Source organism: Sander vitreus, chromosome 18 (assembly GCF_031162955.1).
Source record: "Sander vitreus isolate 19-12246 chromosome 18, sanVit1, whole genome shotgun sequence".
Lineage (NCBI taxonomy): Eukaryota > Metazoa > Chordata > Actinopteri > Perciformes > Percidae > Sander > Sander vitreus.
In genome coordinates, this window is record NC_135872.1 from 25,299,637 (window position 1) to 25,320,351 (window position 20,715).

The 20,715-nt window shown below is 41.1% G+C and overlaps 1 protein-coding gene across 1 annotated transcript in view; it reads right to left on the reverse strand.

The window, feature by feature from the left end:
* Positions 1-1,214: 1,214 nt before the first annotated feature.
* Positions 1,215-20,715, reverse strand: part of stxbp6l (syntaxin binding protein 6 (amisyn), like) — a 64,710-nt gene continuing 45,209 nt past the window's right edge. The window contains exons 6-7 of the mRNA XM_078275319.1: positions 2,654-2,784; positions 1,215-2,524 (exon numbers count right to left, since the gene is read on the reverse strand). Coding sequence (XP_078131445.1) covers positions 2,501-2,524; positions 2,654-2,784 — 155 coding nt within the window. The 3' untranslated portion in view covers positions 1,215-2,500. The remainder of the gene's footprint in view (positions 2,525-2,653; positions 2,785-20,715) is intronic.

Genomic DNA, 20,715 nt, shown 5'->3' on the forward strand with positions numbered 1-20,715 from the left:
TGCTATAGAAACATCTTCATAAGAGGATCTGGTAAGAAATTACTGCAATGCTGTTTCTGCGATGAAAACGAGGTATTTCCACCACAAGAAGCTGTTTTAGCTCAAATCACATGCTTCTGACATAGAAACAACTTTATAACAGCTATATGACTGCAAAGCTGATTTGAAAAGGTTTTTACATTACAGGGTGCTATGTGGAGGCCAAAACCCATGTTTCCAGCATAGAAGCATGTTTAGAAACATTTGTAAGGACATGACTTATTTAGTGATGAAGACAAGGTATTTTCCCCCCACAAGAACCTGTTTTAGCTCAATTCACATGATTCTGACATATAATTGTCTTTATAACAGCTCATGGTAAGAAATTACTGCAAAGCTGTTTTAGTGATAGAAACAAGGTTTTCATATTATAGGGCACTATATTTGGAGGACAAAATGCATATTTCCTCCTGCATAGACGCATGTTCATGCTTCTGACATAGAAACAACTTTATAACAGCTATGACTGCAAAGCTGATTTGAAAAGGTTTTTACATTACAGGGTGCTATGTGGAGGCCAAAACGCATGTTTCCATCATAGAAGCATGTTTAGAAACATTTGTAAGGATATGACTGATTTAGTGATGAAGACAAGGTATTTCCCCCACAAGAACCTGTTTTAGCTCAATTCAGAAATTACTGCAAAGCTGTTTAGTGTCTGACCAATCACGGTGGGTGTGGGCCGCCTGGGCCTAAAATGCCAGGGCCGATTTTTTTGTCCCAGTCCTAGCCGACAATCCTGACAGCTATGCCCTGCTCTGCCTTGCTACTGCTAATAAAATTGAATTGAGTCTGGTGAGTGAGTGATTTTGGGGCAGTTTCATGTTAAACAATAAGTATCACTATAACAAAAAGTAGGGTCCTTCCATAATGTTTTCAGACCCTTTTTTCCAGTCTAAACATGCCAGTTGCAAAACAATAACTTTTAATGTGTGGAAATTAAAGGTGCGCATTTGCCTTTTAATGATACATTTCAGCTTATTTTGTTGCCAACTGCAGCAGTCTTCCTTAATAATGGACCAATTTCAAAAACGGTTGCTCTCATCATTCACTTTGATAAACGTGAAATGCTATGTCGCTGAAGTGGGTCTTTGTTGCTGTAGGAGTGCCATCAAAGCTAAACAGTTTATATTCTGGATGATTTTTTCAAAACAAAGCACAGAGCTCAACAGGCTTATTTAATCGGTTCAAAGACAGGGGTGGAAACATTGAGACTTAGTTAATACATCAGAAACATTTACATCACACACACACACACACCCATTAGACTGTAGCCAAAATAAAAAAAGAAAAGCTTGCTTAAAAGGAATTCCCTTGATTCACGTATTACGTAAAGTTACGTAACTGTAAAATAGATCAAGTGTGTTTTTATTAATTTGTTTACAGACATTATGTAATCTAAACCAAATTGGATTATCCTTATACGAACAAATCTCCACCCACTGTTTGACAGTATTACACCAAATTACTGAAAGAATGCAAAGGGTTTCAACTAAAGTCAACATTTAACCTTCTGTCACCCTGACTTTTACACAGACCAGCTTCATTCGCATTGCTCACTATGAAACTACCTACAAGAAAAAAAATACTCCAACTTGCCCAAACCACCTGATCCACCTTCACTCACCTCTCTCAAGACAAGACCTCTAACATACACACATTAAGTTAAAAAAACATGACATACACAGACCGGAAGACACAGTAATGCAGTGCCAGGTGGTCAGGAGACATTGATATAAATATAGATAACACAATTTTGAGAACATGACACTGCACTACATTCAGCACAGACACACAAAAAACACAGAAACACACACACACAGAAACAAACACACACACACACTAAGTAGTGACACATACAGAATGATGGCAACAAGTGGTGCATAACATCAAATTAAACATTAAGTTCAAACAATGTAATGTTGCAGTGGCTTCAAAATACATGGCAGGGGTGTTTAAAACTAAGTATACAAATAAATACAATGTTAAATAACTGCAGCTTAAATCTACTACCAGCTTTCTTTTTTCTTATAATGGACAGGAGATTCATTTGACAACAGGCAAAACATTTAAACTAAACACATTGCAGATGATCCTGAGACTCTGGGAAAGAGCAAAAAAATACAAAGACAGATTATTTATTTAGGTCTCTGTGTTGCACTGTTATTTTTCTTTAAGATTATTTTTTGGGCATTTTAGGCCTTTATTGACAGGACAGCTCAAGAAATGAAAGGGGAGAGAGGGGGAATGACATGCAGGAAAGGGCCGCAGGTCGAACCTGGGCCCGCTGCGTCGAGGAGTAAACCTCTACATATGGGCGCCCACTCTACCAACTGTGCTACATACATTCATGAGGAGTTAGCTGTATCTGCTGGGCGCATACTGCATCAGACAGTGTTAGTGTCCATGTTACAGGATTTATGTTTGACATCCTGAAGAATTCCATTCATCCTCCAACTGACTATTTTGAAAACTTCAGGGCCAGCTGCAGGGAAATAAAACAACATCAAATATGTATGTTGAAAAATCACAAACATATTCAATAATTTTTTATCACGTATATAATCAGTTATTTATCTTGTTAAAAAACTTGTGACACATATGTTTGTGTCACCTTGTGAGCGGTGTCTGCAAACTGCTGGGTTTTGTGCATCAGCTCCACAGTCTTGTCCTCAGCACGAGTCAGTCTGTCTCCACGCTCCCTAAGAACCACATTCACCCTTTGGACATTACCCATAGTGCTCCCTGTGGCACGCTGCCCTGGCAGACCTGTTCATAGACACACAAGAAGAAAAAAGAGAAATTTATTCAAGTCAGAGTATTGAAAGTAGGAAATCTATGAAATAATCAAAAGCCCTCTCCTTTATAAATTGTCCTCATATGCCCAAAGAAAACTTTGTTCTGAAACTGGTGCCAGAGAAAAGGTCAGGCTGTTTGAAAATACATTAGTATTCATCCTCTGGGGTCCATGAATATCCACAGCGTGGCGAAAATAAACAGTGCGAGTAACCCACTGTTTCCTTGGGCTGTTTATGATCTGTTTTAGGGGTGGAACGGTACACTGAAGTCACGGTTCGGTTCGGTACAATGGAGGGAAAAGCATAACAAAAATGCAGATGGCAATTTTTTTTATTGTGCATGTCTCAGGCTGTACCACCTAGTGTCATCCAGTCTCTCCCCTGAGCTAGCTGCAACAGCCTGAAGTGTATAAAATAAGATGTAAACAGTAAACAATAAGTAGCCTACCCCACAACATCTCCAGACTCCATCTGGAACTTGTAAACAAAATAAGACAATCAGCTAGTAGTGTGATATGGGAGACAAGCGCTGCTCTCATATGAGCAGCTTCGGTTACACAGAGCAGTTGGCGAATTGTTGGCGAATTACGGGCTAACAGCTAACGGCGGAGCTAAAAGCGGAGCTAACAGCAGAGCAAACAGTGACGCAAATAGGCCTGGAAGCCATTTGTGGTCGAGGCAAGAAGGGATACAGCTACAGTACATCCGTGTTTGGTTGTATATGGAAGGGACTAGTTTGCTTCGTGTGGACTCACTGGACCGACTCGACATGTAGGTGGAGCTTCAGAGCTAAGGTGGGGCTACAGATTAGGTGTCCCTAAGAAACGCGTGTAGTAGTTCCACATTACATTAATTAATTTGCATGCGAGTTTTATTTATTTTTATACAGTGTATTCCCATGTAAATTCATGTACCGAACCGAGACGCCCGTACCATTTCGGTTCAATACGAATACATGTACCGTTCCACCCCTAATCTGTATTGCTTGCAGCTGGTCTCTTTAAAGAGAAACCAGTCGTGGTGACCTGATGGTTGATATGAAGGACGCTGGGATGGTATTGGCTGCACACATTTGCAAGTCAGGCGCTTATCGCAATCCTTGCTCCTACGCCCAATGCAGAGGCAGCCAAAGCTAACTCCTTTTTCTTTTAAAAAGTTTATCTTGTCCCTATGTGTTTTCTTCTCCAATCGTGGACACTGCTCCAGTGAGTTCCCTTGAGTGCAACACACACAAATGTTGGTGTTCTTTGCAGGTGAACTACTTTGCCATTGAACTTGATTTGACTTTGTGAATTGTTCAGATGGAAGTGGTTAAATAGTAGCAACAGACCATTTTTCCTATAGCTTGTATGGAAGCTTTAGAATCATATTCGGGGGGGGGAATGACATGCATCAAAGGGCCGCATGTCGGAGTCGAACCCGCGGCCGCTGTATCGAGGAGTAAACCTCTAATTATGGGCTGTGAGCTACTGAGGCACCTGAAAAGAGGTTTGCTTAACGGTTTTCATGTTTTGCTGTTTCAAGATGAATATCATGACTGCTGTTCTGTGTTGCACTCCAATATGCATGTTGTTGCATTAATGGTTGTTGTTGCATGTCCACAAGGGTAGGTTGATATTTGTCCGATTGTGGGTTTAGTGTGGTGAATGCTTCTTTTAACCTTGTTCCCTTTTCATGAGTTTGGAGAGTGGTGGAAGTGTCCTTTAACCTTGTTCCTTTTTTCAAAATAAGTTTCCATTTCATTTGATTGTGTGTTTGAGCAAGCTTGGTGACTGAAAGCTGATAATACTGATAATACTGCTATTTTAGCAGCAGAAGCGGCCATTTCCATAATTGAGCTCCAGCTTTCCCTTTCTCCTCCTCAGCTCCTCTGTTTGCTCCTCCAAAGCTTCTCCTTTAAAGATGCGGCGTGAGCTTCAAGTGCAACTCTCTTTGCCTCAGCCTGAATGCATGGTGATGCAGTGGAAGATTCTACCTTGAGCTGGCGTGACTTTTCCGACTTACCTGTGATTACAGTGGGGCAAAAAAGTATTTAGTCAGCCACCAATTGTGCAAGTTCTCCCACTTAAAAAGATGAGAGAGGCCTGTAATTTTAAAAAAAAATCCAGAAAAATCACATTGTAGGATTTTTAACGAATTTATTTGCAAATTCCTCGGGAAAATAAGTATTTGGTACAAACAAGCAAGATTTCTGGCTCTCACAGACCTGTAACTTCTTCTTTAAGAGGCTCCTCTGTCCTCCACTCGTTACAGTGAAACTGAGTCAAGCGCGAGGGAGACCCGACTCAGAGGAGGAGAGGTTAGTGAGGCCAGCGTCTCCACGGCAGGTGACAGTGCGCACGGATCCGCTGTGCCACGCACGGATGAAATAATGAAATAGTAAATAGGACTACAGTAACAGAAATATGTGCAGAATTAAGACAGTCAAGACGGCCCAGTGTTTGGTGGACCCGGGTACACCTTGTTCACTTAATAGCCTACAAATCATCCACAGGATCAATTACACATCACATGAGTTTGCCCACCTGACACAGCGTTTGTTCCTGGGGAGATGGATCCGTGCGTCCCGCCTCCCTGTGCGCCATGGATTTCTTAGCCTCAGCAACTATAAGATACAATTTGCCTGTTCCCAGCATTAGTACAACACTTTGCGATGGTTAGTCCGAGTCAAGTCTGAAGTCTTTTGGGTCGAATCGCAAGTCTTTTTGGGTCGAGTCCGAGTCAAGTCTGAAGTCAGCTGTTTGTGCGACTTAAGTGCGACTCAAGTCTCCCCATTTCTGCTCTCATCACAATCCTCATTAGTCACATTTTCAGCAGATTTGGGAATGTCTGCATTTGCCAACCACTTGTTCATTTCTTTCATGAACTCATTTACACCCGTAACTTTGCTTTGAACCATATCTCTTGTTTTTCCTTTATCTTTTCCTTTCAACATTGTCAATTATGAGAAATGTCGGGCAAATTGGACAATATATACACTTGAGTTAAAACAACTTCCTCCTTCATTGCTAAATGCTCAAAATGGCGCCAACGTTTGACGAAAACTCAAGCTTTTAATAACTTTTCATCTTTAAAGGGTAGCTACAGTTTTTTAGGCAGTGGTGAAACAAGCTACAATGTAAGTTAATAGGGCAATTGTCCAGTTTATATTTACCTTCACAAAGTGTTCGTTCTGCCACTGACGGGCTCAGATTATTATTCTAAGTGTCTGACAACATTATGGAAAGGATTTTTTAAGGAGGTCGACCTTTCTCTTACAGAGTAAGGTCCTTTTGCGAAATTGCATTCGCTAAACCCACCAGACTCCATGTAAATAAACAGTAATTTTAGCAACGTAAAATACACGTCATTCAAAGTCGACAGAAACAAAAATAAAACTATGAAAAGCCGTTTTGGGTTGTCTTTCCACTTTTCCCACCATCACAACTCTTGTTTTGATTGAAATAAACACATAGTTTACCGATTTACATGTGAAAATATGTTGGCTCTATACACGCTAAAAGTATTGCTTTTTTAAATTCTGTTGGGTTTAGCGCTAGCGACTTCAGAGCTGTTTCTAGTTAAACAGAAAGGTCTCAGAGGTTTTAAAGGTCTATCTCTGAAGGGATCCTTTCAGGGACGGACTGTGACCAAGAATCAGCCCTGGCATTTTGGCCCAGACCGGCCCACCACATAATAACAAATACCACCCGTCCTTGCGCTCCCCTGAATATGTATACCAACTCCTACTCCTTAAAACTACTAACGCCATGTAATGCAAGAATCAGTGAGAGTTGACACATTAAATACTTCAAAAGAGTGCCATTTATTAATATAAACAAATACAGCTGTGTAGATGTCTCAATTTCATTTCTGTATACTGTCAATGAGCACCTACCTATTAAATAAGGAACTGAACAAGAATAGGCTACTGCAAGCTGATTCACTGTATGTTGATGATGATTCTAAATTATCCCTAAAAGGTATTTATGTTATAGCCTATTCTTGTTTCTGATGCAATATACAGTATATATATATATAGATTTATCATTTCACGACTGAAGAGGCCCTGTGCTTTAATTTGAAGAGGCCTATCATGAGTTGTTGTCTGCCAATACATGATGTGCAGCGTCTATCTAGGCTACTTTAAGGACACAAGTGCACAAGCACAAGCTTAAGGTTTGATGAACCTTAAGGTGGTGTTTTGCTTAGGATTAAGATGTAGGGTACTTTGTTAAATGAAAAAAGGTAGGCTAATATAGCCTAATAATAAAGCGGTGAGAACATCATCAGTCAAGATTCAGATCTGCTACACATAAATACGGGATTCTTACTGTAATTATCAAAATAATGTTTTCACAATATACAACGGATCATCATCATATATTAAAAAAAACCTTTTACTTAGCCTGGAAGACATAAAAGAACTAGCTTAAACGTCAACTGATTCTCGTTAACTAGCTGCTCCGACCTTTTGTAACACTGATGTTATGGCTTTCGTAGGTTAGGTAATGTTGGGAATTCGTAGGGTACAGATTCAATTATTGGCAAATTATCAAAGATTTTATCAATATTAATAAAGTTATGAATATGTGTATTCATAACTCCACCAATATGACAAACAACCAAAACGGGGCACCACCCTGGAAGTCAGGGACCAATAATCAAACTGTGAAACAGTCTCATTTAGGTGGTGTTCTCTTTAAAATACCGATGAGTACGACCAAAAGTGACGAAACCAGGGGTTTGCTCGGTCACGCCCAGATTAGCCGTTAGCTAATTGAAGCTAAGCTATGTGTTAGCTGCACAAAAGCTATTTAGCCTCAAGAGGGCGGTGGTGGGCTACGTTTCAGCTCCACGTGACTAAGCTAGCCAGTTAGCTAGTTAGCTCTCCACCCAACGTGTTGCTGACAAAACGACGCTACGAGGAGCGCAGTTGTAGACACACACTAAACTACTTCGCTATGTGCTAGCTGTATAGCTATTCGATGCACGTGACTAGCTTTTTGGCCAGCTATTCACTTGGGCGTGTGTATATCCGTACGTGTGTGTGTGTGTGTGTGTGTGAGAGAGAGAGGTTAGTGAAAGAGGAAAGAAAGCCCCTTAGAGAAAGAAACACACTTTGAAAAACCTGATTATCTCACTCAGTACAATAACTAAAACTCAGTGAAAGGGGAGTTACCAGGTAGCAATTACAGTCTAACAAGCTAGCTGTAATATTCAACACAACATATCAACACTACACCGTGATCAGAGTGTATTCACAGAAAATAGATTGGACTCGCCTGTCCGATCAGATTAATAAATCAAGCAATAGCATATTAATCGCAAATCACATTAATGGCAAACAAGTGCCAGCATTAGCCTTTACACATTAATAAAACACACTATTCCTCTGCCCAGAAAATCTTAAGCCTTCTTACTGTGTGTTCAGTCCGTTCGTGTCTGTCCATAGCTTTCAACGTTAAAACAGAACGGCCCGTGTCGCTCGTCAGCGGCCACAGTGAAAAGCTTTCCCTCCCAAAAGCAACAGGATGAAAGCTAGTCGACTTGATGAGAGGAAAAGAAAAGCGGTGTCCACTGTTATCCGATTTTCTAGTAGAGAAACGTTTTCTCTTCTACAGTTTTGAAAACATGAGGTGCGTGTTTTACAGGATCCAGTAGTGTTCTTCAGAACACCGAGGAATAAATCCACTTTGTCCAGAAATGGAAGTATTTTGCACAAGCGCTTGCAGCAACGGCTGTTGTAGAAAGAAGACCGGGATTTTTGGGTGCTCAGGCTAATTATAGATCAGGTCCCCTGACCTGGCTCCATGTTGTTTTTATGGTCCCAGGAACCAATGGGAGATCAGAGTTCTCTGACTGTGGCCATTTTGTGCATTAACACCTACGTGTGACTTGCTGGTTGTTGCCATAAAATGGCTTCACCCTCTTTTCTGAGGAGACATGGATTGGAATTTTCCATGTAGGCCGAAAATCTCTTTGTCTGAAAGACCGCATGGTCTTTTGTCTTTCAGAGACAGATGCTCTGAGGCCTTTTGGTTAAAATCAGGTTTAACAAAACTGCTGGTCCCAACAGTAACTAGCCTAGCCTACACCCGCAGACTTAGCCAAACTAATGCAATCATATAGTATATCATGCCTACTTCTTTTATTGTAGTGTTATCATCAATAGTTTGTCCACCACTTGTTTTGGCTCAGTTTTATCAAGGGGCAAATAGTTTTGAGGGGAGTTCTGCTTACCGCAGGTTCTACCCTCACTCCCTCATCTGTCCCTCTCCTCCTGAGTCTCCTCCTCACTGTGCATACCACTGCCGCTGACACAGACACCACTTTCATCAGCCACGGGAGCTGATGAAGGTCCTGCTACTGCTGAAACAACACGGTCTCACAGCAGTTCGTAAAATGGTCACGTTATTTTTAATCTATTGATTTTATGTTGTTTTTTTTCGTGGTGGTCAGCACATAATGGGAAGCATCTATACGGAGGTTGGGTTTAGTAAAAGAAGAACGGGGAAATGAAACGCCACACGCGGGACACGATCCCCGGTCTCCGGGGTAAAAGTCCTGTGTTGTTTGACCCATCCACCACCCCAACCAACCTCCCTACACAGATTTCCTACTACTCGCTACCATAGTCGTGCTGTGATCACAAAAGATGCTTCCCATTAGTTTAAAAAACGTGCTGACCATCACGAAAAAAAATGAAATAAACATGTCCATGTACACGAATCAATAGATTAAATAACGTGATCATTTCACGAACTGTCGTGAGACTGGCTTGGGCGAAAACATGTCTGTCAATTTGAAACATTTGGCAGCATCTGCCTTGAAGGGCCTGTTTATTTTTCTCACGCAGCTTCTCTGCACCTCCTTTGCGTTTCTTCGCCATGATCTCTATCACTATTCTAGCCTGGCAGAAAACAATGGGCCACCGATCTAGGCCTACCACTTTTATGGGCCGGTTCATGGGCCAGACAAAAAAAATAAAAAATTAAAAAAATTAAAAAAATTAAAAAATTAAAAAAAAGTGTCAGCGGTCGGCCCAAAAACCACGTCAGCCCACCGGGAAAGTATGCCAGATGGCCAGTCCGCCCTTGGATCCTTTCCATAATGTTGTCAGACACTTAGAATATTAATCTTAGCCTGTCGGTGGCAAAACACGCACTTTTATGAAGGTAAATACAAGCTGGATAATTGCCCTATTAACTTACATTGTAGTTTAGTTTATTAGTTTATTTGTCAGGGACCATGCACAGTTCAAGCCCTGTACCAGAGTTAGCTATACAGTTTAATATATCTGTGGTCCCTTGTTTCACTGCTGCCGGTAGACCAAATTTGAACTACCACACAGATCGACACTGTTCAAGATATCCATAATGTTATTTTTAATATCTAAAATGCATTTCGATAAATACAAATGTAATTTCAGATATCTACAAATATGACTAGAAACAATGCAATTGCAGATATCCATAAATGTTTTGTGGATGTCTGTTTTCCATTTTGTATATCTAAAACTATTATGATTAGTAACAATTGAATATCGGCAATTGGAGTTCTTTCTAGAATTCTATTGCATAGAATAGAATAAACATAGAAATAATGTTCTTTTTGAGGAATAATAGAATTACAGAGATCTGCAACACATATCCATTTCAGGTATTAAATCCCTCGTCTGGACTGTGTGTGTCTACAGCACCATCATTCCCACCACCAACCTCATCGGTGAGTCCCACAAGGTCAAGAATGTGGAAGGAGCCCCCAACACCTATACAGAAGGTAATATTAAAGAGATTGGACGGAGGGGGGGCGCTCATGCGCAGTGATGGAGTAGACGTGTTTTCGGAATGCTCCGTGCCATCTCCTCAACTTTATTTTCATAACATTGCACTTTAACATTATTTTACGCTGGCTTGCCCTTGAAACTGTGTTGTAGCCTGTCGTTAGTGGGTTTATGTCAACATGCCCTAGAAAGACGATAGTCAGAGGGACACATCCAAGACGAGTTCGTCGACTGCTAGCAGCGATGCTATATTAGCGGGTATTGCTAACCACGGCGCTGAGCTTCTGAAAATCACCTCTCTCGTAGATGGCTTAAAGAAATCTTTGGAGGGCCGCCTCGACGCAATTGAAGCAACGCTATCATTGCTTCAGAAGAAAAACCATGAAACTGAGCGCCGCTTTGATGATTTTGATGAGGTCATGTCAGCTAAGCTACAGTCGCATAACAGCTCTGGAAGCTACGTGCAACGAGCTACAGGTGGCTAACGGTCTCCTCAGGGCTAAGGTGAATGATTTGGAGGGCCGCTCCCGCAGACTCAATGTCAGGATTGTGGGCATTAAAGAAGGGGAAGAGAAAGGCAGCCCTATTGATTTTGTTTCAAAGCTGATCCCAGAGCTACTCGGCCAAGACAACTTTAGCGGACCCGTAAAAAATAGACCGGGCCCACCGTAGCCTGAGACCGAAGCCTCAGCCTAATGAGTGGCCGCGGATCATCATTGCCAAGGTCCACAACGACCGAGACGTGATCGACATACTACGACTCAGCCGTCAACAAGCACCCCTGCACTACCACGGTGTGAGAGTCTCCATTTTCCCCGACTACACGGCGGAGGTCTCGGCACAGCGGCAAGCCTTTACAAGCGTGAGGAAGCGGATAACCGAAGCTGGTGCTAAATGTTCCCTGCGTTTTCCAGCCAAGCTCCATGTCGACTACAACAACACATCGAAGATGTTTGTGTCACCAGCTGATGCTGAACGGTTTGCCAACTCTTTAGCCCCAGCGAATGACTCCTAAATCCTATATATTATATAAATGTTTAGGTCTAACTTTTATTTTTAGCTGATCATTGATGCTGCATAATGTAACGTTATGTGTTTAAATAGCGTTTCACACACTGCTTTCTCGGGTGCTTAAATCTAGCACCGGGACAATTTTATTTTTTACCTTCGGTTTGTATTAATATTGATTGATACTCCCGGTTATGTGTATTTATTTAAGCGTTTACTTTTTCATATATACACACATTTTCCTATGGTATTTTATTTTTATTTTCTTAAGTTCGATGTTTTATATGCTGCACCATTTATACCTTCCCACCTGTTATATTTCACCAAGCGTGTGTTCTGAATTTTGCTTACTGAGTACTTTCATGAGGGTGCAATTTAAGCATTAGTTAACGTGTTGGAGATGCGCATGGGGCCCCTTCAGAGTCACCCATGACCACTTTTTCTTACCTGGGGATTAACATCCCCAGAAATCCAAAACTTCTCTTTAAACTTAATTATATGGATCTGATTGACAGGCTCAAGTGTATGATAGATAAATGGAAACTTCTCCCCCTTTCATTGATTGGCCGTGTCAACATTGTTAAAATGGTCATGCTCCCTAAATTTACTTATTTATTTCAGAATGTGCCTATCTTCCTCACTACTTCCTTTTTTAAGACGTTAGACTCTATTATCATGCCCTTCGTCTGGGCCTCCAAGCCCCCCCCGTATTTCAAAGGCCCACTTACAGAAGCCCACTGTGGAGGGTGGTTTAGGTCTGCCTGTTTTTCTGCATTACTACTGGCCCTGTAACGCCAGAGCATGGGTTTTTCTGCAATCAGCCCACGGCTGAGGGGTGTACAGGAGGGCGGACCCGGCCCTAGATGGCCTGAGATTGAGCTTAATAGTGCTGTGTCACTTACTGGTGCCTCCTTGTCAGCCATTCTATTCTCAAATCCTGATTTTAAGATTAAATCGCTACACAATAATTTCTTATTCTGCAACTCGATTAAAAATTTAAAGCAAATTAAGGGAATTCTGAATCTCCCAGAAAAGTCAATTCATGCCCCCATATGTCAGAACCCCTGTTTCAAGCCTGGTTTGATGGATACTGTCTTTAAGCACTGGTCAGATAAAGGTTTTACTACTATCAGGGATCTCTACATTGATAATCATTTTGCATCTTTTGCCCAGCTCCAGGCTAAGTTCAAACTCCCTTCTAATCAATTTTTTTCGTTATCTACAAATTAGGAATTTTGTCAAGCATTCTTTTTCTTGCCTAGATGCGACCCCCCATGCAACATGACTTCTTTGATGTTATGACCAGACCTCCCACCTCCAAACATCTGATCTCTCGGTTTGTTAACCTCTTCGTTGTGGCAACCCCCTCTCTTCATATTAAAGAGGCGTGGATCAAGGACATCAGCGAAGTAATATCTGATGAGCTATGGGTGAAAGGGTTAAACAGGATAAAAAGCATGCTCTATTAATGCTCGACTTCAGCTCATTCAGTTTAAAGTAGTTCATATTCCAAGACTAGACTGAACAAAATTTTTCCTGCTGTCAAATTAGCTGATGGAACTCTTGGGCATCTTTTTCTGGTCCTGCTCTAAGCTCTCAAGGTTGTGGGTTGACATTTTCAGTTTGTACAGTGCTGTTTATAATAGACAACTGGTTCCTGACTCTCTCTTAGTGATACTGGACTGTTCCAACGGTTCTTTGGCTCTTCCATCTGCTTTACAACAAGCCCTCATGTTTGGTATGACCATTGCAAAACGGGTTATCCTAAAGGCTGATTTCCTGTTGTCAGTGTATGTCCTCAGGCATGACTTGTTGATTGTGGGAAATTTCAAGCACATATGATAATGTACACTGTAGTTACAGCCACTTTCTCGCTCATCGCTAAACACTCAAAATGGCCACACCGTTTGATGAAAAGTTTTTCTTTTAATAACATTTCATCTTTACGGTGTTGAGATGGTACAGACCAAATTTGAAGTCCATCGGATGAAATCTCTAGGAGGAGTTCGTTAAAGTCTAGCACCTTGACTTTTAGGCCTACTTCCTGTTGCCAGTAGGGGGGCGCTATGACTTTGAGCCAATATCGGCACGTAGATGTCGTCAGGGTTGGACTCTTATGAATCCTGAAAAGTTTCGAGCCAATTGGACAATGTACACTGAAGTTACACCCACTTCCTGTTTCGATAGCGAAACGCACAAAATGGCCACCCCGCCATGACCATGCCCTATGACGAAAAAGTTTTTCTTTTGATAACTTTTCATCTTTAATGTCTTACAATGGCACTGACCAAATTTGAAGTTGATCGGATGAAATCTCTAGGAGGAGTTCGTTAAAGTACGACACGTGGAAATGGCCGAAATCACACTAATTTGGAACTTTCAATTCAAAATGGCAGACTTCCTGTTGGGTTTAGGGTATGGCTCCAATTATGTTTTTTTGTACGTCTTGACATGCTACATATGTGTACCAAGTTTCGTGAGTGTACGTTAAACGTACTGCAGGGGCTCAATTTTTTTTAATTTTGTAGGGGGCGCTAGCTAGCCATTTTTGTGCGCCTATTCCCAAAACCCTTAAAATACGTAAATGTTCACCAGAATTGATGCAACCTCCAATTTTCGTGAGTTTTTGAGTATGTTAAGCCCCTCAAAAAGGCGATTAATTTGCCGGAGGAATAATTCCTTCAGTTTCAATAGGGCCTTCGCTGCTGTCAGCGCTCAGGCCCTAATTAAAGTTGCAAGCAGTGTTGGATGGGCCCTCACAGCTCTGCGCGGTTACTGGCGGACGCCGCTCCTTGCGACCGTGCATTTGCGCGGCACTCAGATACTGCAAATCGTCACCAATGAAAAGGGAACTCCCTGATGAGTTCAATGATACCTCTCACAAGACTCTACGTCATACAGTTCATTAGCTGTGAAAAGGGGGCGTGGCCAAAGCATAGGGGTTTCGGGTCAAACCATCACCAATCAAAAAGAAACTGCTGAGTTCAATGATACCTCACACAAGACTCTACCTTAAATGGGTCACCAGTTATGAATGGGGGCGTGGTTTAAGTAGTAGGGGGTGGGCCAAACCATCAACAATGAAGAAGGAACTCTTTGCTGAGTTCAATGACACCTCACACAAGACTCTACCTTAAACGGTTCAAATGTTATGAAAGAGGTGTGGATTGAGTAAGTGGGCGTGGTTAAAGTATAGGGGGTGGCTCAGTATCACATGTAGACCACACATTATAAGTTTCATGTAAATCGGATGATGTTTGTCATATAAGACTGATTTCCTGTTGCCAGCGGGGGGCGCAATGACCAAAAGTCAATTTTGGCCTATAAATGTCCTCAGGCCTGGGACCCTTGTCAATCGTGAGACATTTCGGCCAAATTGGACAATGTACACTAAAGTTACAACAACTTCTTCGTTCATCAATAAATGCTCAAAATGGCCGCCATGCCACGCCCACACCGTTGGGACGTAAACTTTTGCTTTTAATAACTTTTCATTGTTAAGGTCTTTAGATGACACCGACTGAATTTGAAGTCGATCTGATAAAAATCTCTAGGAGGAGTTCGTTAAAGTATAGCACCTTGACTTTTTAGACCTACTTCGTGTGGCCACTAGAGCTCCGGGAGTTGACGTCATGCAATCCCAGCATGCACCAGTCAATATCAAAACACCACCATTTTGGCAGGCAAGTGGAGAGCCGAGTGGAGCGCCAGAGTAGGAGCTGAGCCAGAGTCAGTTACTAGTTAGTTACTAGACGCCAGGATGCCTGAACCGTCGGGAAAAAGATAAAGGCAGAGCATTTTATAGGATTCCTAAAGATCCCGACAGAAGAAGTAAATGGTTAGCTACCATAAAACGTGCTAGAAGCAGACAGAACCAAACCGAGCGATGGGAGCCCGCAAACAATGGATTTTGGTTATGCTGTGACCACTTCATATCAGGTAACGTAACAGAAATATCTTATTTATATAACGTTAGCTAGCAAACAGGCTAAATCGGTTTCTAACGGTTGAGGCTAGTAGGGATACAGCTAAGGCGACGAAAGGCACCAAACGAAGTTTAGGAAAAAAGATTGTGGTTTAGATTGAAATGCACCAGAGGAACTATCACGAATTTCCTGGTTCAAAATATTAAAATTATATTATTATATTAGCCTAGCTTTTGCGAGATTTAGGGTAATTGTGCGCACTTTCCGGCCGTAGCTGTATCCCTTTCTAGCCACAACCGTTAGTTATTACGTTAGTTAGGATTTTGTGTGGATTACAAAGGCTAACGTTAGCTAGCTAACCTAAAAGAAGCCACATACTCATTAAAGTGTTATGGGACATTTACAATTTGTTCATGTTATTTCTATGTATTTGGTTTAGGTAAAAAGAGTGACAACCCTCTGTCACCTGACTATGTTCCTTCAATATTCAATCATGTTCCATCCCCGGAGAAGAGAAAAAGAAGAATGAGGTTAGATCAAACTTCAAAGAATAGAGAAAGCACCAAAGCCATCAGCTGCAGCGGTAATGGATCTAACAGACTGTCCTCAAGAAAACCACAAGCGTCCTGCTGCAGACCAGGTGAAGGAATTTAACATCAACAAAGAACTTGAAAATGAAAATATTCTGCCTTTTTCCCGATGAAAATGATGATCCAGCAACTCCATGCGAGAGTGAAAATTGTAAGAAACGCATTCAATCTCTTGAGTTGGAATGCCAAGCTCTGAGAACTGAAAATATGTTGTTAAAAGAGAAAATGAATAGAACGGCACTGAATGAGATGAGTCTACAAAACAATGATAAAAAGGTTAATATCCTCACTAGTTTACAAACATATTCACTAGTAATGACAATGTTTCATTTTGTAGCTCCCTATCTCAAATCTACAGTCCCTCCAGGATTTTCACGATGTTGCGATCGCGCCATTTTACGCGAATTCAACCAATCACCGTGACTTTGGTGACTCACAATTTTGACCAATCACCGCAACTTTTCCGCAAATTTGACCAATAACTGGAGTTTCCCACGACTTCAACCAATCCTAGCAGTCCCACGTGCCAGACTTTACGTCAGTACAATGTGACTCTGACCAAGTGGGAGTGAGAGCTTGTTTCCGATATGAAGACAAGACTCGAACATCTCACATTTACCAACAAAACATACAGTGAAAGCAAAACATTTCAGACCGCCCTGCCAACCTGTATACATTTTAACATCAATGTACGCTGTAACGTTTATTCACTCTAAAGTCAGCGGCTGCTGTTTCATCCTGTCGTCTCTCTGCAGCAGGTGGGGCTGCTCAGTACCCCTGCTACTGACGCGCACACACAATCACATACGATGGATGCAGGAAAAACCTGTTTGAGACGTACAGGATGACCTAAATTGAGGACAGCTACGCTTGTTATTGTAAGTGCAATTATAAGTTAAAGTCCAATAAGTACTTTATCGAACCGTATGAATGTGTGTCCCAGGCCAGGTTAGGAAATTAACTAACAATGTAAAGATCAACAAGCCACTGACACATATGTTCAAATTTGATTCATTCAATAAATTATAATTTTTGTCTTAAATCCACCAGGAAAACTCAGCCCAGAGTAGTTTTATTCTCCCCGAAACAAGTTTCCTTTTTATTTTTTAAAGAACTATACAAAAAAAAATCACATCTTTTTTTGCAACTTTCACTGTCTCCTGCAACTTCATTGCAACAAACATACAAAAGACATCGCAACTTTTATCGCAATCTTTTACAAAAGCTCCCGCAAAATCAGGCATTTTAGGCCGCAACAATCTCAAAAAAAGGCTGCGTAATCCTGGAGGGACTGAATCTGAAAAGTCCACCCTAATACTATTTTAGCCATACACGCTGGCTTTAATTAAGATGAGAATGAATTTGTCTTTTGATTTTTGGCTTATTATTTTGGCGTTGATTCGACCACTGTTTCAAAGCTTTTCAAACACTGTATTGACATAATGTATTGCAGATTGGTGCCAAGTCTAATTCTATGGCCTGAAAGTGAATCATTAAAAAAATCTCTTCCATATGCATTTAGGGAACAGTAACTTTGAAAAGACTTTTGCATTATTGATTGTTTTGAAACATTTATGGAGAAACCAAGTAACTTACTAGCTAGTGCTCAGTGTTACCATACAATGCAAGTCTCACCATACAATGAAATATTTAATTGCCATCTGCCCGCAAGGCTCAATTTCTTTCATTTCCAATGGAAATGAATGCAGCTAGGACATATCCACTGTTTAGGAATTCTTTTTAATGCAAAGGCAAGTTTGGCGAAACTTTTGAACTGAACAAAAACCTGACACACAGACCAACATGTTCCCTACTTCTGGCTCACGGCAGTAGCACCACTATTGACCATGATTTTGAAATATTGCTGCTGGTTTTGGAGCAGAAACATACTTGGCAATTAGCTCTGGAATTTTACATTTCTTAAAAAAATTCCCTAGCACATGCCAACTCTTTCTCAAAAAATGGCACATCTGGTGTCACACGTTCCACAAAAAGGTGAAGTATTTTCCCTTTCAGTCCAAAGTATACAATCACAATAAGGTTTTTCAGTAACAAACAACTGCATTTGTACTTGATAATAAAATGCTTGATCATCTTTTTCAAGGCAAAAGTCTGCAAGAGAGTTAACTGCCTCATTTACAGAGAGGTCTTTGGCACAAAATGGGCACTTTATCTCTATTACACCTGAACCACAGCAGCTGCAGGAAACATATCCATCAGGTGAGGCTCCGATAAATGGATGTGAGGGTGAAATCCTGAATCCAGCAGTTTCCACCAGGACATCTGAGTGTGAGAAGCGATGCTGTGTTTCATAGTATCTTGCCATGTCCTCAAGCTTCCTCCCCATCTGGAAAATAAATACAAACAGTTAAGATAGTTTAGATTAGAATTTACAGAACTAATCTGTAAATTCTACAGATTAATGCAAGTTAGTATGCATTAATATTAATAATCTCAGAGACCAAATGCTATTAAATGATAAATGTTATTAGGCACAGTGGAATTCATGGTTTAAATTTAAGGATTAGTGAACTCATACATGAGATACATGAGCTCAACTGCTAAACTTATCTTCTACACTCTGGTAGCCTCAGTGGTGAAGTTATGAGACTTTGGATACCATATATTTCTTATCAGGGACACTGAGGGCTTTTTGACATCTGTCTTTGTGGCTGCTCTGAAGGTAGATGCTGTTATTTTACCACTTCTCTGATCAAACCAGGTTTTGGACTTAGACTGTGCTCGAGTCTCCTCTACGATATCACTCTGAAAATATGATTGAAATGGTTTCATAATTACATTATTAAGTGTGCAAATGTATCATTTTAGTCTGACAACATACACATACAGTACATGTTTCTGTTTATATTTGACTATGATCTCTAAGCTTCATTATTACAATGTAACTCTTATAAAATTATGTACCTGTTCTTTTGTCACAGTTTTGTGTTCAAACAATGCTTCTGCTCAGTCTTGTAACTCTGCTAGATTTTTCCTCCCTTGTCTACTTGTCATAAAGATTTGTGAGGGGTTCTGATAGATCTAGCAGGACAGCTTTTGGCACATATGATGCTGCGTAGTCTGTTACAACAGAGAGGACTGCTGGCTGTCCCTCTTGTGTACAGCTTTTGGAGAGGTTGTTGTAAAGTTGGGCCTGCTCTGTATGGGTCAGAGGTGGGAAAGCTGGTGGTATGGCAGAGTGGCCTTTGGATGATCTCTCTTTTTTGCCTCGTTGTGTGTTGTTAAAAAATGATGTCCTTCCCTTGCTGATATTCTACTCTTTTCAAAGATTCCTCACTTGGTGTGGCCCACTTGCACTTCTTTGATTTTACAGCTATCTGTTCTTCGCTTTCCTGGTTATGCTGCCATAACCTGAACAACACAGCTGACACATGGGAGCAGCACTCACCCAGTCCAGCTGTGCAATTACAGTGGGCTCCTAACACAACCCCATCATTCCTGACAACCACCCATGGCTTCAACTGAGGATCATTCAGTCTCTGGGAATGACTTACCTGTAATAAAGATGTAATGGCATTTTTGTGATGAAAAGTGCACTGATATAGCTAATGTACGTCAGCCAACGTTAGTAGCTAACCGCTGGCGAAAGTTACAGACTAGCTAATGCTAGCTAGCTATACAAGTTATAACACTGACTGCATTAACGTTACAATTTAACTTACCCTTCCAGTGACGACAAAGCAATTTTTAGCCGGTAGACTCCAAAGCTGAATATTCATCACGAATCCAGCTGATTGCGTGCATTTATATCCCTCCAGGCTTTTGTATGCTTTCAAAGACTCTCCAGAGTAGGACGATGAAAGTTGATTAGATAGTTGTAAATATCTGGATATTGAAGGTCGGGGAAGCTTTCCGTTTCACTTGTAAAGGTCGTAAAAATAACTCCGGGAGCATTATATGGATCACTACTGTTTAATCGATCAAGTTTTGCTTCATAGCTGTCTATGTCTTTTGAATTAAAGTGCACAGTGAACTCGGACAGGTTGAAATCCGTGCAGGCGGCATTCATTTTTGCCACTACTTGCCTGCCAAAATGGCGGCGTAAACAGTCAAGTCATGTGACGCCCGGAGCTCTCTAGGGGGCACTATGACTTTGAGTAAATATCGGCCTTTATATGTCCTCAGGGTTTGACTCTTACGAATCCGGAAAAGTTCCGAGCCAATTAGACAATGTACACTCAAGTCATACCCACTTCCTGTTTCGATGGCGAAACGCACATGACAAAAAGTTTTTCTTTTAATAATTTTCATCTTTAACGTCTTAAGATTCAATTTATTATTAAGATGGGACAGACCAAATTTAAAGTTGATCGGATGAAATCTCTAGGAGGAGTTCGTTAAAGTACGATGTGGAAATGGCCAAAATCGCACTAATTTCGAACTTTCAATTCAAAATGGCGGACTTCCTGTTGGGTTTAGGGTATGGCTCCAATGACGTTTTTCGTACATCTTGACATTCTACATATGTCTCCAATGTTTCGTTAGTCTACGTTAAACGTACTGCAGGGGCTCAATTTTTTAGATTTTGTAGGGGGTGCTAGTGAGCCATTTTTGTGCGCCTATTCTCG